A 20,219-nucleotide genomic window follows, 5' to 3' on the forward strand; every position below is an offset into this window, starting at 1 on the left:
ATACCTCTTCCTCATGCTAGGGCCTTTACAGTTGTAGGTGAGTTATCTGTAGGGGCATTTTCAAGTAGAACCACATTGCTCTGAGGCCCCCACAGAAAAAAAACAGGTTTAGCTCAGAGTCTTAGAAAGAGAATATCACCAATGCCAGAATTATATTAAACAGTAATGGTTGCCAGTTTACGTTTAGTGTCAAAACTTTTTTCATAAATAGTATCCATTGTTTATAAAGACATATTGATGTTATTTCAATGCTGCTATTAAGTAATTTTTGAAAGTACTTTAAGATGATGACAAAATGGTCTCAGATGTCGCCATCTCCATGTTGTAAGGAAGTCTAGATCATGATGCAAATGACAACCTGACCCACAGAAGTGTTGTGATTGACTTGCACAGTATTATAAAGGTGGGAAATTTTGCAGAGAAATCTGGTTTGCCAGCTCCTCTTAGAAGAAGAAAAATACAACCTGTCAAAGTGGGCCTGCATTCTAGTGTGACAGTAATCAGCTGGTTCTGACTCATTACATTCACACACACACAAATTGTATACCTCTACTTGGCTGGTCACCACCACTCCTTATTGACTTCACACAGCCTACCTTATTTGATTTCTCTCTCTAGCTCCACTGATGGTTGAGTTAGAAACCCTTGACCTGGCCAGCTGTTTAATACAGAATATCTTAGGGGATCCCTCTTACCAGTGCCAGCTACCCAAGATGCAGTATTGTGTATTCAAGGGTTGCTAAGAGAGTGAATTTTAAGCATTTTCTTCACAGGAAAAAAGAAAATGTAACTGTGAGGTGATGGATGTGAACTAAACTTACTGTGGTAATCATTTCACAATGCATGCATGTATCAGATCATTTAAGGTTGTACACCTTAAGTTAATGCAGTGTTAAATGTCAAGTAGATCTCAATAAAACCAGAAAAAAAATTTGGCTCCAGAGTCCACTAAAAGTCATCATATGTAAGCATCTCAATTTTATTTCCAGGGTGCAATCTGCTATTACCAATGTTGTCTATGAATGTTTTATTCTTTCCCACTAACTTATGCAAAGAAATAGTCAAGTGCCCAGTCAATCCTCATGATCTTTGAAGACACTTAAAAGCTTAAAGATGTTAAAATGCACTACCTTGGTTTCATTTCTTTGGGGGTATGTGTAGCAAATGTCTTGGTATTTGAAAGTTGAAGTAGCCGTTTTGTTCCAGGTGTTTTTAACATTCTGTAGCTGTAATAGCAGTGTAGATATGCTGATCTCAGAAAATGTAATTTGCATTCTTAGACATGTTATCACTTTTTTGAGTTAACAAAATGCTCTTGACCTAAAGAGTAATTAATAGCAGAGATTTTAGCTTTCTGTTACTTAATTGGAAGAATCTTAGTAATTTTGACAAAATTGGACAGTTGTGTTGTTTTCCACATTACTATTTGGCTCACAAAGATAGCTCCAAAGAAGTCATGTCTTTGTATATTCTCAGCCTCTTGTATACAAGTTTTGATTCAGCTGCTAAAATTGCTTGTTACATTTCATAAATTGCTGATGACAGTGTGTCTCAAACTTCCATTGTTATTCTGTGTATAAAGTTACACTCTTTACTTGACCTTTGATTAAGTTAAATGGTGTATTTGTTGCAACAATGACATGTAATAACATATTTTTCTTTTTTAAAAAAATAGATTTGGACTGAGCAACAAATTTGAATCAGAATTCCCTTCTTCATTAACTGGAAAAGTGAGTGTCATTTATTTAGGTATTATTTATATGCCTCAAAACTAAAGTCTTTTCCTAAAAAATTAGAAAAATTTATGCTAATGAGACATGTTTATTGACATTAATATTGCAGTGTTGTTATTTCTTAAAATTTTTCTTTAGGTAGCTCCTGAAGAATTTAAAGCCAGCATCAACAGAGTTAACAGTTGTCTTAAGAAGAACCTTCCTGTTAATGTACGTTGGCTACTTTGTGGCTGCCTTTGTTGCTGCTGCACACTAGGTTGCAGTATGTGGCCAGTTATTTGCCTCAGTAAAAGAGTAAGTTGAATTATATATTTTAATTTAAATATAGAAGTTGACAAGCCAAATCTTGCATTTACCTAGTTTTTATTTTTTGTATTGAATGCGTCACACTATTCTGAATACTATACAGAAATAATTTGATCCAATAGAGGAGTGATTAAGTTACGTCCACATGCTGTTATATTAAATAGCAATCTAAAAATTATACTTTTTATGACGTAGGACATGACGTTAGAGTAGAATATAGCATTCTCTATGTATACATTGAGGTGGTAATTGAAAATTTGGGTTCAGGTCTGCCACTTATCTCTCACCTTCTAGGCATGTTTCCTAACCTATTTATTTATTTGTTTGTTTGTTTATTTATTGCTGCATTGGGTCTTTGTTGCTGTGTGCAGGCTTTCTCCAGTTGTGGTGAGCGGGGGCTACTCTTTGTTGCAAAGCTCAGGCTTCTCATTGTGGTGGCTTTCTCTTGTTGCAGAGCACGGGCTCTAGGCACGCGGGCTTCAGTAGTTGTGGCACGCGGGCTCAGTAGTTGTGGCTCGCGGACTCTAGAGCACAGGCTCAGTAGTTGTGGCACATGGGCTTATTTGCTCTGTGGCATGCGGGATCTTCCCGGACCAGGGCTTGAACCCATGTCCCCTGCATTGGCAGGTGGATTCTTAACCATTGCACCACCAGGAAAGTCCCTTCCTAACCTCTTTAAACTGTAGTTGACATATTTGTAAAATGGCAATATTAACCTCCCTACTTGAATAGGACTGTTATAAGGATAAAATAAAATAGTGTTTGTAAAGCTTTTAGTTGAATAGCTCAGAGTAAGAGTCTAATATATATTAATTAATAGCATTATTACTGATATGTAAGATAGTACCCATAGAAGAAATAAAATGGTAATAGTGCTTATTTTTATTTGGTGAAATTATGGGGAATTCTGTTTTCTTTTTTTATTTAAAGAAATTTTTTTTTGTTATTTTACAAGTTTCCTGTGATGAGTACATAGTAATCCTGTAATCTGAAAAAATGATCTAAAGTGTAATAATTTTGACTGCTTATAGTAAAAAATTTCCAAGATGTGGGTAGAGATAAGGCAAATTAGTATAGATTGAATGTGTTATACTTTTGTTAAAAAGCTTTAAAAAATTGTGGTAATTAAATGTATAAAAATGAAATACCATTACATTGAAATTGAATGTATAGTTTTGTGTGGCTACATTTCATCTTGTCATCAAATGATAGGAAATATGGAAAAGCAAATTTTATTTGTCCTTTTTTTTTTTTACATAATAAGATGTATATTTCTACTGGGAAAATATTTAACTAGTGCATTTTATTAATAGGAAGTAGATATTGCCTTCGTAATAAAATTACTATTGTAATATTTACTTTTTTATATTCCAAGAATATTTCTTTTTCCCCCCCATAGTTCTCACCAGATCATCTTCCTACGATAGATTAAAAGGAAAAAAAAAATATGGTTGTCCCTGCATCCACAGTTGAATTTGTAGCTCTTATAGTTTAGAGCCTCTCACTCCCTCCTACTGTTTAGGCATTTCCATTGTTTAAGTGACTGCTATATCTTACTTGGTTGGCCATTTGCTGTTATTTAACCCAAGGAATCAGAGAGTTTTATTACTGTAGAAACCTTTATGACCTAGTTATTTTTATTTTTTTGAGGTTTTGAGATTCTGTTTTTTACTTCTTAAATGAGTAAACAAGATATTGCAATGTGCACACAGTGTAGGATTTAGAAAACAAAAGTAAACTTCCTACCCTTCTCCATGAATTCTTAGTAAGAAGATCCTATTTCATATGCTTTCATTAAATTCTTTCCTATTTGAGACATAAGGTAGATTGACTTTTTTAGGTTATTTCAGTCTGTAGTTTCAGAAAGTACATTTCATTCAACTGTGTATTATTACATATAAGGTCTTTCTTGTATTTATATGATTTAATTTTATATGGACTCTACTGTCCAGTGGGCATAAAAAATTTGTCTACTGCTTAAAAAACTGTGCATTTCCCTGTCAAGGGTTTAAACTATTATATAATTGGAGAGAGGGACCCTTCATGCATGTATGAATAGTATTAGAGGCCCTGAAAAAGGGGTGCTTTGTAAGATGGGGGCAGGATGATTTGGAGCAGGGATTTTTAACCTTTTATTTATCATAGACCCCTTTGAGAGTCTGGGGAAGCCTATGAACCCTTTCTTAGAATAATGTTTTATTTGTATTTGGAAAGATTTGATGTATCTTAAATGTGTAAAATCAAATATATTGGATTATTCAGGAAACCAATTACATAGTTATCAAAATACTAAAACCCCTCAAATGTGTGATTTATAAATATTTATTAATGCATGCAAAATAAGATAGCAGGGGACTCATGGTAGTATGATGTGATAGGAAAAATTTGTGATATCTATGAGTGATAAATATACAGGTCCTATTTAAACTACCACAGTTAGTTGTATGCATTCATAGCCTAAGTAAATACACTACATTTCAGTTAGAGGTTAGTGAAATTAAAGATGAATATTTGTTCTGTCCACTTTCACAGACTGCTGGAATTCTATCTAGGTATTCCATGTTAAGAACCCTTGATTTAGAGGTACTAGTATAAATAAAAGCTAAAACCCAGCCTGATTGCCAGCCTCTGAACCTCTGCTTTGTCCTCATTTGTGATGTAGAATCATCTTACACGGTTAGAATTGTCTCACTCTAAGGCAAATCAGGACCAAAGGCATACTCCGCACGCAGCTTAGTGTTTTCACCTTCCTAACATTACTTAATAGTTTGAATAACTAGATTTCTGCCTTGCCTTTGAAACCCACCCCCAAATGAGTGATCCTTTTTATGACCTGGCCATGTTCCAGAGACCTGGTTTTTAATCTGTCCTATTATTATTATTTTTAGATCTTCCAAATTGCCTTTTCCTTTTAATTAATTTTTTTTTATTAATTTATTTTTTGGCTGCGTTGGGTCTTCGTTGCCGCGTGCAGGCTTTCTCTAGTTGCAGCGAGTGGCGACTACTCTTCATTGTGGTGCACGGACTTCTCGTTGCAGTGGCTTCTCTTGTTGCAGAGCATGGGCTTTAGGTGTGTGGGCTCAGTAGTTGTGGCTTGCGGGCTCTATAGTGTAGGCTCAGTAGTTGTGGTACACGGGCTTAGTTGCTCCGGGGCATGTGGGATCTTCCTGGACCAGGGCTTGAACCCGTGTCCCCTGCACTGGCAGGCAGATTCTCAACCACTGTACCACCAGGGAAGTCTGCCTTTTCCTTTTAAAAAAACTACCTTAGCTTATTTTTGAAAATAATTTAATATACAGTAAAATTTTCTCTCTTTGATGCACAGTTCTGTGATTTTTGACAAATGCATAGAGTTGTGTAACTACTGCCACAATCAAGATACATTACAGTTCTTTCACTTCAAAAAACTTCCTTTTTCTGTCCCACTGCAGTCACACCCTCTTCAGTTCTTAAACCCTGGCAACACTGATCTGTTCTCTATCCCTATGGTTCTGCCTTTTCTAGAATGTTGTATGAATGGAAGTATACAGTGTATATAGCCACTTGAATCTGGCTTCTTTCATTCAGGTAGTGCATTTTAGAGTCATCTATTTTGTTTCATGTATCAATAGTTTATTTTTTTTTTATTGCTGAGTAGCATTCTATTGTATGGATGTATCACAAGTTGTTTATCCATTCACCAATTGAAGGACATCCCTTGTCAGATATATAATTTGCAAATATATTTTTGCAGTCTGTAATTGTCTTTTCATCCTCTTATTGTCTTTGGCAGAGCAAAAGTTTTTTATTTTGCTTAAGTCCAATTTGTTAATTTTTTAAAAATTGATTGTGCATTTGGTGTCATATCTAAGAATTCTTTGCCTAAATTAGGGTCACAACATTTTTCTCCTATGATCTCTAATGCATTTTACTTTTAGATCTATCACCCATTTTGAGTCAGTATTTGTATAGGTATGAGTAGATCAAAGTTCATTTTTTGCATATGATTTCAAGTTTTCCAGGATGATTTGTTGAAAAGACTATCCTTTTTCCAGTAAATTGCCATTGTATTGGTACATTGTCAAAAGTCAATCAACCATATTTATGTGGATCTATTTCTGGACTCTGTTCTGTTCTATTGACTTCTGTGTGTACATCTTGATTTCAATACCATGTGGTCTTATTTATAATATTTTATAGCTGTATAGTATATAGTATATATATATATGCTATACTGCTGTAGTACCTACTCTAAAACTATAAAGTACTATATACAAGATACATCTATATATATGTATATATAGTATCTAGTGTGCGTATATATATACATATATATGTGTGTGTGTGTATATATATATGTATAGTTTAGTACCTTATAGCTTCATAGTAAGTGTGGAAATCAGGTAGGGCAAGTCTTCCAAACTTCATTCTTCTTTTTCAGGATTGTTTTGGCTATTCTTATTTCTTTCATTTTTCATATATGTTTTAGAATCAGATTGTTGTGTCTAAAAATACATGCTGGGATTTTGATGGATTGAAATTATAGATCAATATGGAGAAAATTGACATCTTAACAAGTGTTCTAAACCATTAATGTGGCATACCTCTCTATTTATTTAGGTCTTCTTTGATTTCTTTTTCATCAGTATTTTGTAATTTTTTTCATAGCATACAGATCATGCACATATTTTGTTAGCTTTATATGTATTTATTTCTTTGGTTTTGGTGCTATTAATGGTATTTAAAAATTTTTGATTTCCAGTTGTTCATTGCTAGTACATAAAAAATACAATTGATTTTTGTATATTGACATTGTGTCCTGTGATCTTATTATATTTCAGGAATGTTATTGTACATTCTATGGGATTTTCTACATAGATAACCATGTTGTTTTATTTCTTGATTTCTAATCTGTATACCTTTTATTTCTTTTTCTCTTTTTTCACTGAGTAGGATTTCTAAGGAGTGATGAGAGTGGACTCCTTTAGGCCTGATTTTCTCTATTTTTCTGTTTTCAATTTCACTGATATTTTGCTCTTATTTTTATTATTTCTTCTCCTTGCTTTGGATTTAATTTGTTCATTTATTTCTAACTGCACTGACTAGACTCTCCAGAAAAACACTGATTAGAAGCAGTGAGAACATATGTCCTTGTCTTGCTCCTGATATTAGGGGGAATTCATTCTCATTTTCATCATTCCGTATCATATTAATTACAGGGTTTTGTAGATGTCCTTTATCATCTGAGTAAGTTTTATTCTACTAGTTTGTGGAGAGTTTTTATCAGGAATAGATGTTGGATTTTGTCAGATACCTTTTCTGCTTCTTTAGAGTGGCTATATGGTTTTTTGTTTTTAGTTTAGAATTGATTGGAATTGATTGGATTTGATTGGAATCAAATTTAATTGGATTTGATTAGATTTGATTGGAATTGATCAATTGGAATTGATTGGATTTTTGGATGTTAAACCAACCTTGCATTCCTGGAATGAACCTCACTTGGTCATGTCTGTTTTTCTTTTAATATTTTTGTTGGATTTGATAGACTATAAGTTTGTTTAGAAGTCTTATATCTGTGTTCATGAGGGATATTTTTCTGTAGTCTTTTCTCATAATGTCTGGTTTTGGCATTGGGGTAGTGATAGCCTCACAAAATGAGTTGGGAAGTGTTCCCTCCTCTTCAGTTTTCTGGATGAATTTGTGCAGAATATGCATTATTTCTTCCTTAAATTTTAGGAGCATTCATCAAGGTTCCTCTGTGTTGTAATGTGTATCAATTTTCCATTCTTTTTTATGGTTGAATAATATCCCATTATGCATATATATCACAATTTGTGCTTAACTTCTCGAGGAATCAGAGCAGTGTTTAGTCTAGGGCTGAGCACTAGTGAGACAAGACCTTCCTGGTTACTTTACTCAATAGCTTGTTAATTGTGATGTTCTCTAGTCTGGCTCATGGAAAGAGGCTTTGTGCTGGATATTCGTCAGTTTTGGATACTCTTCCTGTAATCCTTTCTAGTAGTTCTTTGCTCTACCTTTGGTAGTTTCCTTACCCACATGTGCTGCTCAGCACTCACCTTAATACTCTGTAGGGACTATCTGCAGATCTTTGGAGTTCTTTGCAGCACTTTCCTCTCTGGTACTCTGTTCTGTGGCTTCTAGCTGCCTTGGTTTCCTCAGATTTTCAGCTCAGTCTCCTTAACTCGGAGTTGCCAGGCGTTGTTTGGGCTCTCCCTCCATTCACTGTGGCCTGGAAGCTCTCTGACATCAGTAATCATGGGAAATCATAGAGCCTTTCCCATTTGTCTCTGTCCTCCAGGAATTTTGGTCTTTCGTTGTCTGTTGTCCATTGTCTTGAAAACAGTTTCATATGCTTTGAGGGGTATTTTGGTTTTTTGTTTGTTTGTTTTGGTGGTTTCAGGCCAGAGGGTAAATCTGGTGCCTATTGCTGCATCGTTGCTGAAAATGAAAGTCTGAATGTCCTCTTTTTATAGAAGTGTTTTGACAAATAACTACTGTGCTGCGGATTGAAAGATTTATATTAACGCTATACTCAAAGAGCATGTAGTCTATTTGGAGAATTGGCTAGATGAGTGCAGAGGTAGTTTAAGTTTGTAAGTACTTGTCATGTTTTTCATGAAGTAGCTCTAATAACAAAAGACAATAAATATATGTCCTTAGGGTCTAGAAATATGAAGTAGCCACCTGCAATCACAAAATATGTTTGAAGTCTTGTGTTACATCTCAGACACTCATCTGAATTTTACGTTCTATTACATAACATATATTTGTTTTAATAGAAAATGTTTAAAATGACTTATTGAATAAAGTTGATACTCTTAGAATATAAGCATATCTGTCTTATGAAATTGCTGGTTTTAGCTACTACTTCTTTATGCTGCTAGTATGCCATTCTCTGGAAGTTACTTATTCATGAATTCAATTAATATTTCTAAAGCTGCACTGTGGGCTTGGTACTGTTTAAGATGCTGTTTAGATACTGTTTAGAGGTTATATGTTTCCTCTTGTAGCCTAAAAAGTAGACAGAAAGCAATGAGATAATTACAAATAGTGATAAGTGCTTGGAAGACAATAAAACAGAAAACCTCAGCCTTTTGGTGTTCTTTGTAAGAGCTTGAGGGGCTTACAAGCAAATAAAATGCTTCAGCTTCATTAAATAGATTTTATGACCTTTACTTTGCAAAAGCTTATTTTTGTTGATACTTGTGATTATACTTTGCTTTTTGATTGTGCCTTAATTGTAATATTATAGTTTTGAAAATTGATGTCTAAGTAAGTGAACTCTTTATGACTTGTTTTGCTTTCAGCCTGGCTCATTTATTGAGGAAACAAGTTTCATAATTTTACTGTACATTGTGTTACAGTATTTTTTGTTTTAGTTTGTTTTCCATCCTAAGGTAACTATTAGTTTCAGTCTTCTAAGATTTTGCATATATATATAAAATATCCCACATTTAGTGGTTTTATAGACTTTGTTTATATATGCTCTCAGCCATTATCCTTTCTGACTGAAGAACTCTTAAGTTTTAGAATGTTTATACACCAATTTCTTAATCTTACGAGTTGTCTTACCTCCTTTTTTTAGTGCTTTAATCTCTCTCTTACATATGATGACCAAAATTGTGTGGCTTTCTAAAAGTGCTCTCTATATGGATTTGTTGCAAATAGTGTATATTTTCATTCCCTTTATACTTTTATTTGTATGTCGTCCTATATCAGGGAATCATTTCTTTAGGAATAGGGAAATAGGCTGCAACATGTGGTAGCTGGGACCTACACTTTGGTGCTAGAGGAACTGGTTTGGAAAGTGGTACTTACTCAGAATGACTGATCAGTTCACTATCTCTAAACCTCAGTTTTTACCTCTCTAAGATGGCATTAATCTCTTCTTTGCAGTGTTGTTTTAAAAATTAGAGCAAGTGCATGTAGAGTACTTAGTATAGTATTTTGGCTATAGTGTGTGCTTAGTTAAGGGCAGTCGCTATTAATATCATTTTATTATTATTCTTCCCAGTATCTGTCTTGCTAACTACTATATCCCCAGTGCCTCTCACAGTGCCTCTCATCTACTTTATGTTCCATAATTATTTGCTGAATGAATGTGCCTTTTGGCTTTTGAAATTCTTGAGTAGTAAGAATGTAACATTTCAGAAGATACAGTCCTCACTGTTCAAAATAAGATTCCTAAGTAAATAAAAGCATCTTGTCTTTTAGAGTAAATAACATTTCTTTTTTTCCTGCAGGAGCAGTGTGATAAAGTATAAACAATAGTAAATTAGTGTTTGAAGCTGAGTGACTTTGAGAGAGTCGCTTAAAACCTCTCTGAGCCTGGACTTTCACCATCATCCCCCCCACACCTTCTTTTTCTTTTAATCTCAGAAGAAGAGAGGCTGACTGATCTCTCTAGGTACTCTCCAGCCCTAAAAATCTATAATCCTTTGAAAATTGAGCTGTGTAGGTCTACAAAACATTGCTATTTCCAAGCTCTAAGTAAAGAAGTTCTCAATATTGATTTTTATTTCAAATCTAAAGATTTAACATTTTAGTAAAATATTTTCTTTTTTTTTTTTTTAATTTTTCTTTTACTTTTTTGGCTTCTCTGAGTTTTTTTGGATAATTGCTATTTAGTTTTGAAACTTTGATTTAAAAAAAAAAAGGCCTGTATCTCATTTAACTGTATTTCTTTTACTTTAAGTTGTAGTATGCTTAGATTTACTTCTAGATATCTTTTCTCTCAACCTCAAGTTTAGTTATCCAATAATTGTGAGTTACTTTGGTTGGGGTATAGAAGGGGTGGAAAATCCAAATGGAAGAGGTCAAGAGTAGAGGGTTTTGAGTGAGAAGGCAGCCTTGTAAGACTTAAAAAAAATCAAGGGAAAGTGAACCTACGACAATCATAACCAAAGAATTGCAAATATTTGTATATGAGAGGAATTTGAAGTATACTTACTCAGTTATACTAACAGTATTAAAAGTTACCCAAAACTTTTAGAACTCTAATTTACTCTGTGTTTGGGATTTGAGCACTTGTATTCAGTAACTCTGAATCATAAGATGAGAATGTCAGTGAACATTTGGATGAAGAATTAGATAAAGAAAAATGCCTCTAACATGTTTCAGGTAATGAAAGCAAAACAAACTTAAAAACATCATAATGAAATTTTAGTGAAGGGCGATCTTGAAAAGTTTCTGGTAAACAAGAGATGATGAATTAAATGTATTCTTATGACAGTCATTATTATTAATAGAAAGTATAGGAAAACCAGTGCTAACTATTTTTAACGAATGCTATCCAATTGCTTTATTCCTATAAATATAACATATTTATAAGGGCTTTCATATGTTCAAGATAAGTATACGTCTGTGAAACCAACATTATAAGCGATGCCGTAAACCCAACCATCACCTCTAATTAATTCACTCCTTTCCTCCCTCTTTTTTTGTGTGTGTAGGCGTGACAAGAACATTTAACGTAAGATCTACCCCATGCATTCTTCCCCCACCCCCAGCTTTACTGAGATGTAATTGACACATAACATTGCTTAAGTTTAAAGTGTACAACATGATGATCTGATACACATATATATTGCAAAACCCATACGTTCTCTTCTAATCTTGAGTGTTCACTTTATGCCAGGGTCATTGAGTTAATCAATTTACTTGTATTGTGTCATTCAATCTTCCCCAAATTCCAAGAGTAGGCATTCATATTATTCCTATTTTAAGGATGAGAAAACTGAGGCTCAGAAGTTAAGTAATCTATTTGAGATCCCACAGTCTACAAAGTAGGCCATAATTTGAACCCCAGGCTTAAAGCCTCAGATATGCTTTTTTTTCACTCTTTGATAAAGATACAAAATCAAGCTGTTTTTTATTACTTATCATAATTTAATTTTATACCTGGAAGCAGGGGGATTTTAGAGGTTTGGAAGAAACTTAAAAGATCATTATTTCACAGATAGGAGATCCAGGCCCATTGAGTGTTGTAAGTTTATCCAGTTGATTTATAAATGGTAACAATGTTCAAGCATTTTATATTAGCTTTTGCAGTACTTTAGTTTTTCAGCAGACTTAGCTTTCCAGTTATTTTTTCCCTAATATTTAAACAAACATGTATTTCTTGAAAATGCAAACTAACAGTAAAGGAAGGAGGCCATAAAGGAGGTAAAGATGCAGGAAAACAGTATATTTTAATCAGATTTTATACAAAGTTCCAGTTGGACAACTAAGAGTTGATATATTGCTTTTGCTTCTATTTTACTTTTATAAAAACAAAAATCAACATCCCTGTCTTTGAAAAATTATCAGGTTCTCACTCCCTAATAAATAAGTACACATTATTTCTGGTAAAGTTTTTTTTTTTTTAATAATATTACACCCTTCCTTAAAACTTGTATATTTACTCTTAGAGAGACTGAGAATGTCATGTAAGGAGTTAATGCAAAGTAGGAGGGACAGGGACTTGCACTGAAGGTAGAGTCGGGTATTCTAACACCCATTTATCCTTAAGTGTTCGGTTTGCAGTTTCTTGCCTCTTCTTTAGTATCTCCCACATTATAAGGGTAAAGAAATAGGTTTAACCTCTTTGAAATCTTACTTCAATTGCTGTGGAAAGGGGATCTCATGTAAAAAATTTCTTAGGACCAGAAGAATATGTTTATTGCTGTTTCATTTTAAAGAATACTTTAGGCTTGAAACTTAGAAAACTGATTCTTACATAAGCTAAATAAATTACTGCCGTTAGTGTGAATGGCACTGACGATTTGTTTTTAACTGGAGTAAAAACATGTTACTAAATTAAATTCTCACTATGAAAGAGGATATGCAAGAAAGAAGTGTAAACTTTGAGTCTTAAATGTGCAGAGATGGCACTGGGACTTTAAAGATATGTTAGGCTCCTTTTAAAATGTGTTTTGCCTAGAGCTGACTGACATTCAGTTCCCTCTGAATATTTAGAACATAGTATTGGTGTGGTGGTTTATAGAAAGATTTCCTCATCTTCTTCAGTGTCCAGTCTGCTGTTACCCCGTGCCATGAGTTCTTAATTTCAGATAGTATATTTTTCAGTTCTAGAAGGTCCATTTGATGTTTTCATAAAGGCTAGTCCTCTTTTGAAATTCTTCATCTTTTCACCCATTTTGTCCATCTTTTCCCTCTACTTAATTGAACATACTAATCATAGTTAATTTAAATTCCTGTCAACTAATACCAATACTTGGATTATCTGTGGATCTGTTTCTGTGGGGTTTTTGTTTTGATTGTTGGTCATTTTTTCCTGGCTCTTAAAGTTTTTAATTTTATGCTAGATGTTATAAACAGAATGAAGTAGAAACTCCAGAAAAAATCTTCCAAAATCAAGGGTCCCATCTGTCTTGTATTAGGTAGATAGCTTGAGGAGAATGATCACTTTGATCTAATCAGAGATTGAGGTGGTTTGGGCTGGGTTGCAAGTTTAGTAGATTCAGTCCATCTCTGGTTTTCTATTTCTTGGGTATGACCCTTTCAGACTTTTGATTGAGGCCTGGCAGGTACTTTGTCTCCTCTTCTCAGAAGGTTGTATCCTTTGGATATTTTGAGTTTAGCTTTCCATCTTATGCAGGTTCAGGTGTTTTGAGGGGGAGACCAATCATGAGTTTGTTGCAGATCCTCCTCCATCTAGCAGAATTTTGTCTCCTAAATACTAGGAGACTGTGAGTAATTTTTCTCTGCCTTTTTGTCTTGGTCCCCCATCCTTCCATGCTGCCCCGAATTCAGTAGTGTCTCTAGGGAAAACTGGCTTTGCATTTTAGGGTACATCTAATTTCCAGTCCATTGGGCCAGGCTGTACAACCTACAAAAGCTCTGTTGATTTCCCTTTTCCCTAGTAGAGTCCCACTGGTGCCAAGCCTAATCCTCAGCTGACCTCTCTAATCAACAAAGAAAGAAAATGGCCAGTACATAATCATCAAATGATTTAGAAAGGGCTCTTTCCTTCTCTGGATTTTATTTCATGTAGTCCTTGTTGCTTCCAGAATTTTCTGATGTTTTAAAAATAATGTTTTTTTTTTTTTTTTTTTTTTTTGCTGTACGCGGGCCTCTCACTGCTGTGGCCTCTCCCGTTGCGGAGCACAGGCTCCGGACACACAGGCTCCGCGGCCATGGCTCGCGGGCCCAGCCGCTCCGCGGCATGTGGGATCTTCCGGGATCGGGGCACGAACCCGTGTCCCCTGCATCGGCAGGCGGACTCTCAACCACTGCGCCACCAGGGAAGCCCAAATGTTTTTTTTTTCTTCTTCAATTTATCCATTTCTATTTGTGATGGGAGTGTTGGCTTGAGTTTGACATCCTACACAGAAATATAAGTCTCTAGTTACCTTGACTTTACATAAAGATTATGCTGTTCTTTGCATGTTGGGAAGGAAAGAATGGTGTGATTATCACTATCTTGTTTTTTAACATTTTGTTTGAAATTTCTTCATATTTGGAATTGAAGAAATCGTATTTTAAGGACATTGTATTCGTTTTATGTTTGTGCCTTGAATGGGAGTATTTGTAAATTGATGTCTCTTAATTCAGTTGCAAGTAAAAATAGTTATGCTTGCTGATCCCAAGTAAAAAGAATGTTGGGTTTAAAGTTTAGAGATCTGAGTTTGAATCCTGTCATTACCCTTACTGGTTGTGTGACCTTGGGCAAACTATTTAACTTCTTTAAGCCTGTGTACTTAATCTATAAAATAATAATATACCTCAGTTCATGTTTTGTTGCACAAAGCAAGATATAAACAAAAACAAAATACATTTTGGATAAATCTCATTGAGACTTAAGAATAAAGTAGAATGCTCTAGACCTTAGAGCTGGAGAAAATTTAGTTTTAGATTAAGGTGGCTGTTCAAGGCCGATAGCCTAGTTAGTGGCTTAAGATACCTTGCGTGTCATAGACGTGTTATTCAACAAGTTACAAATTCATAGTTCGTTGAATAATGGAGGGAGCATGATGTTGAAAGCCATACAATCCCAGTTTCAAATCGCAGCTCCACCATTTCCTAGTGTAGCTTTAAGTTTCTTAACCCCACTAAGACACAGTTTTCATATGTAAAATAAAAGTTATACAAGCTGCCTTCTAGGTTTACTGTGAAGATTAAATAAGGTAACAAAGGGGCTTCCCTGGTGGCGCAGTGGTTGAGAGTCCGCCTGCCGATGCAGGGGACACGGGTTTGTGCCCCGGTCCGGGAAGATCCCACGTGCCGCAGAGCGGCTGGGCCCGTGAGCCATGGCTGCTGGGCCTGCGCGTCCAGAGCCTGTGCTCCGCAAGGGGAGAGGCCACAACAGTGAGAGGCCCGCGTACCACAAAAAATAAAAAAATAAAAAAATAAAATAAGGTAACAAAGGGAAGACATGGCATGGGGTCACATCCAAAGTGAAGATCAACAAATACTCTTCCTTACTCCTTTTTGTTTCTGTTTCTCCAGTTGTCCATTATAATTAATCAGCAGTAATATTTTTTTACCCCACCTGTTGGTTCTAGCCAGTGATTCTTCCTTGTGTAGTTATATAGATTTTTAAAATCCCTGATAGTAATACATTTGACTGTATTAGCTTAGTGAAATTCATTTGTCTTATGAATAATTTTTCTAATTTTCTGCTGTCAATTGAAACTCAGTTTTAGTTTTTTGAGATGTTATCAGTATTTTCTGAAAAGTTATCAGAGATTTGTGGATAACCCCTTAAAATTGTGTGCAACATTTTACATATTGGTGCATAAATGCCTTTTTCATCATTCACAAAGTAGTCAGAGTAACCTTAAAAAGTTAAGAACCACAGGCCTAGTCATACACTCTTTTTTTAAAAAATATAAATTTACTTATTTATTTATTTTTGGTTGTGTTGGGTCTTCTTGCTGCACACGGGCTTTCTTTAGTTGCGGTGAGCAGGGGCTACTCTTCATTGGGGTGTGAGGGCTTCTCATTGCGGTGGCTTCTCTTGTTGCGGAGCACGGGCTCTAGGCTCTCGGGCTTCAGTAGTTGTGGCTCGTGGGCTCTAGAGCGCAGGCTCAGTAGTTGTGGTGCACGGGCTTAGTTGCTCCGAGGCATGTGGAATCTTCCCGGACCAGGGCTCAAACCCGTGTCCCCTGCATCAGCAGGCGGACTCTCAACCACTGCACCACCAGGGAAGCCCTAGTCATACACTCTTGATTAAATTGTATTTAAGCATACCTTGTTTAAGATTAGTACCTGTAAGTCACTGCTCAGTACTAAGTTAAAAGGGCATTTTTGATACACAAAATATTTGCAGTTGTTTAGTTTATCTTCATCTAAAAATAGTACTTTTAACAAACAGTATGAAAAAGATTGTTCTGAATATACTTTAGTGGATATTTAGTTTATCTAGGTTACTTAAAAGTTAATATTCACATAAAAATTTTAAAAGCGGCCTTTAAGTACAGGAAGGGAATTTGTTTAAAAATCCTTTTGAGGAATCTAATCATATTCTAGCTTGTCTTTTGGTGAATATAGATTTTTCATGTATCATAATACTGAGATATGCCATTTAATTTTCTGCACATAACTGCAGTATAAGATTTATATTAATCCAGAACAGACAGAGGTGAATCAAGTAATTTTCTCTTAAGTTAAAATAATTATTTAAAATTTTGTATGGTTTCTTTCTAATGACTTATAACTAAGAACATTTTTGTTTCACTTATTTTAATGATTTGAATTTGCACAGATGACAAAAGATAAGTATAGTTCTTATTTGAAAATACGTAAAAGTTTAAAAAATTATGAATACATTCAAAGCATTATTCTAGCTAAAGCTTAATTAATGCATTATAAACTTAGGAGTTTAAAACTAAAACTTGTTTTAAATAAGACATTGAACATTTGAAATTGCACTTTGACCTTCTGTGATGTTATGAATAAGTCCTATTCAAATAAGCTTTAATTTTAAGTAGTTGGACTTTTACAAATAGTTATTAGTGAGCTACCCTATTTATACATTTTGTTAACATATCTTAGCATCTTATGTTCTAAAGACTGATAAGAATGCCATTTCTTTGAGAAAAATTCAGAGAAATTTTGTTACAGCTTCCACATTAAACATTTTTCCTTTGGTTTTAAGTACTTTAAAATCTATGAGATTTCTGTTGATTTTATTAGCAAGTTCTAGAAAACTACTTCTTTGAAAAACCGTTTTTTCAAACGATTGTGAGTAAATGAATCATTGGTAATGAGTATGCTGTTAAGTAATAGTGGTAACAAAGTAGGGAAGTAATACATTGAAGATTTTCTAAATGATTTCTTGCTGTCCTGAAAGACTTATTTATATCTAGTGGCACATAATTTGTTTAAAGGGAATAATAACATATTCCTTAGAAAGTATGATATTAGAAAAAAATTACAAAAATGTTTCTTCTAATAATAAGTCAAATTTGAATTTTCAGGAAATCCTAATTTTCAATTGCAGTAACTTAACTTTATCTAGGTGTTTCATATGTATTTTTCTATTGTAAGCTTACTCTAGGTGCTTCTTTGGAAATTGATAGGGCTATATCATACCTAATATTAATTGTTGATTAATCATTATTTAATTAGCCTCCTATGTGAATTATCCAGGCTATTTTACCTCTTTTGCAGTTTGCATGTTTTGACTTATTTCCACAATTCTACCAAAAATGTAAAGGAACCAAAGGAGTAGAAGCCAAAATTTCTATCCTCCTGTTATTACTACTTACTACTCAAGTTGAGTCTATTTAATAAATAAGTCTATTTATAATTGTAATGATGTTTTTAAACCTCTATTATTTTTTACTTTAACATTGCTGAACAGCTATATTAGAACTAGTTCACCAGTGAGAAAAATATAATTAGCAAGGTGCTGAAATGAGGAAATGTGTTAAAAAAAAAAAAAAAAAAATTAAAGTGAGAGCTCTGATGAGGGAGATGGGTAGGAGTCCAGATGCTTGGAGCAGTCCTTTTCCCAACCAGGTTAGTTGACATGATGTTATTCTCATAAAAAACTTGTTTTGATTACATGGTATGAGTTGATGGTCTTGGTGCTTTTAATTAAGGATAAGAATCCATGATAAAATTAGATTTCTTATTGATCATCTTATGCAGAAGGACTGAGGATTCATTGGTTAAGAACCACTAACCTGTCCTCTCGCCCCCAGGGTGTGAGCACTGAAAAGGATTAAGGCCCACTGTAGGGAGCTTGCACTGAAGCCTGCACTGCCCTTTCCCCTGTTCTTTCAGTTAAACAGAAGGTTTTTAGTTCCCATGACTGTCAATCTGGTGCTTTTCACAAGCACCAAATTCTTTTAAGAAAATTAAGATGACTTATTTTTAGATCCACTGGCCTAGAATACTGAAAGATGATTTTATTTTTTGGTACTTCATGTTGACAGACCCTATACATATTGGTTTTTTTCTGACGCATATTAGTTTGCTTTAATTTATGTTGAATTTGGTGATCGATACAAACTTTTAAAAATCAAGGACAGATTTTTATATGGTTAAGTTTGTCCAGTAGTAATTACAGAGTTTGGCAATGTTAAATCTTATATTTCATTAGAAATAGCTATCTGACAACCCTGTGGACATAAACTCTTAACTTTTATTTCTAGATTACTGCAATAATAAGGTACTTTCTTTTCATGTTTAAAGGCTTTAAATAGCTTTTATAAATGCTGAAGTGTCATATATTTTTTCAATATCTGCCAAATTGGTATTGTATTTAATTGTGAAAATATATTTTGATTTTGTTAACTAAAATAATTACAAAGTATTAAACATTCTCAGTAGTTAAAGCTTTTTTTCCCCCATTTAATTTGAGCTTTTGTTGTTACTAACAAATAATTTGTGGCACAGTTTCTTTTCTTTCTTTCTTTTCTTTCTTTTTTTTTTTTTTAATGACTGTTACAATCTATATACTTGTCACCTTAGTGTGCTAGAAATGTTCCACTCAGATGAAGGGTTCCTTTCTGGTTTTGTATGTTCTCACCTGCTCCTCACTGTAAATCATTGAGATGTCAAGTGCAATGATTAATTAAGCTGCACGTGCAAGTGCTTTTTTTTTTCACCTGTCAAGCAGGAAAGAAGTCTTATAGCAAGATTAGATGGTGCTAATTTACAGCTATTACTCCAGACTGTCAAGTGTGTAAAAATATTTTATATTTAGATGCTTACTTAGAATATGGCGTAGCACCGTTTGTTTGGTTTAGAATTCTTAAATATTGTAAGATATAATTATTATATCAAACCTTGTCATTAAACTTCCAATTAGAGGCAAAGGATAAATTCAGAATTCCTACATAAATATCTTGGAATTTAAGGTTCATACTTTATAATTACTTTTTATTCAAATACTGGTAGTTGATTTATTTAAAGTAAATATTTAAGTTTCTAAATTTATGTGTGTGTGTATGTATCATACACCATGAGATCCATTCATAATGAGATTTATTCTTGTTATAATATAGTATGGGTTTAAATTTGTGATGAAACGATGATTGTGGTAACTACACTTTTTTCTGTGAGTAATGAATATTTGCAGAATGTAATGTTAAACTTTTAATTTTTATACATTAATATGAAACAAGAGACTTGGAAACCTTGTTCTCCCCACCTTACTTCTTTCATACTCCCTGCCCCCCTTGTAAACCATCAGTAAAAAGTAAAACCTCAAATTGTATAGTAATCTTAATCTATTATTAAAAGGTCCTAGAAAGGAAGATTACAAGGTAGATTCAGGTTTTGAATCGCTTTTGCCATTGGTTTAGCAGCGGGTGGGCAGGCAGATGCCTGCTCAGAGTAGAACCTATTGCCATTTTTCACCATTGATAGAGTAGCCTTTCAGAGTCAATGAGCTCTGTCAATGTGAGCTTGTCAAGGCTACAACTTCATAGACCTGAGAGGCGGTTTGAGAGGTCAGCCCTTTTCAGGTTCGCTGTGATGCAAATGAACTTTAATGCTTAAACAACTATTGGAATTTTTATGTCTGCTCCTTGTTCTTTTTTCTTCACAAAGTCATTGACGAGACATTCAGTGCTTTTTAAATTGGAAGTTGTATTGTGCTAAAGACCTAGTACAGATTTACGGAGGGCTGAAAGCAGTTAGATCATGTTCTTTTCATGGTGCGATTAGAATCAAATCGATTTCCCTACAGCCTTCAGCATTCAGATGGCAATTTTAACAAAGCTT

The 20,219-nt window shown here is 34.3% G+C and overlaps 1 protein-coding gene across 1 annotated transcript in view; it reads left to right on the forward strand.

Annotated features, from left to right (window-relative positions):
• CHIC2 (cysteine rich hydrophobic domain 2) overlaps nucleotides 1-20,219 on the forward strand; it is a 49,345-nt gene that overhangs the window by 22,440 nt on the left and 6,686 nt on the right. Inside the window, exons 2-3 of the mRNA XM_060091050.1 lie at nucleotides 1,676-1,730; nucleotides 1,872-2,027. Coding sequence (XP_059947033.1) covers nucleotides 1,676-1,730; nucleotides 1,872-2,027 — 211 coding nt within the window. The remainder of the gene's footprint in view (nucleotides 1-1,675; nucleotides 1,731-1,871; nucleotides 2,028-20,219) is intronic.

The sequence above is a fragment of the Mesoplodon densirostris genome, chromosome 1 (genome assembly GCF_025265405.1).
Source record: "Mesoplodon densirostris isolate mMesDen1 chromosome 1, mMesDen1 primary haplotype, whole genome shotgun sequence".
In the NCBI taxonomy this organism is placed as follows: domain Eukaryota; kingdom Metazoa; phylum Chordata; class Mammalia; order Artiodactyla; family Ziphiidae; genus Mesoplodon; species Mesoplodon densirostris.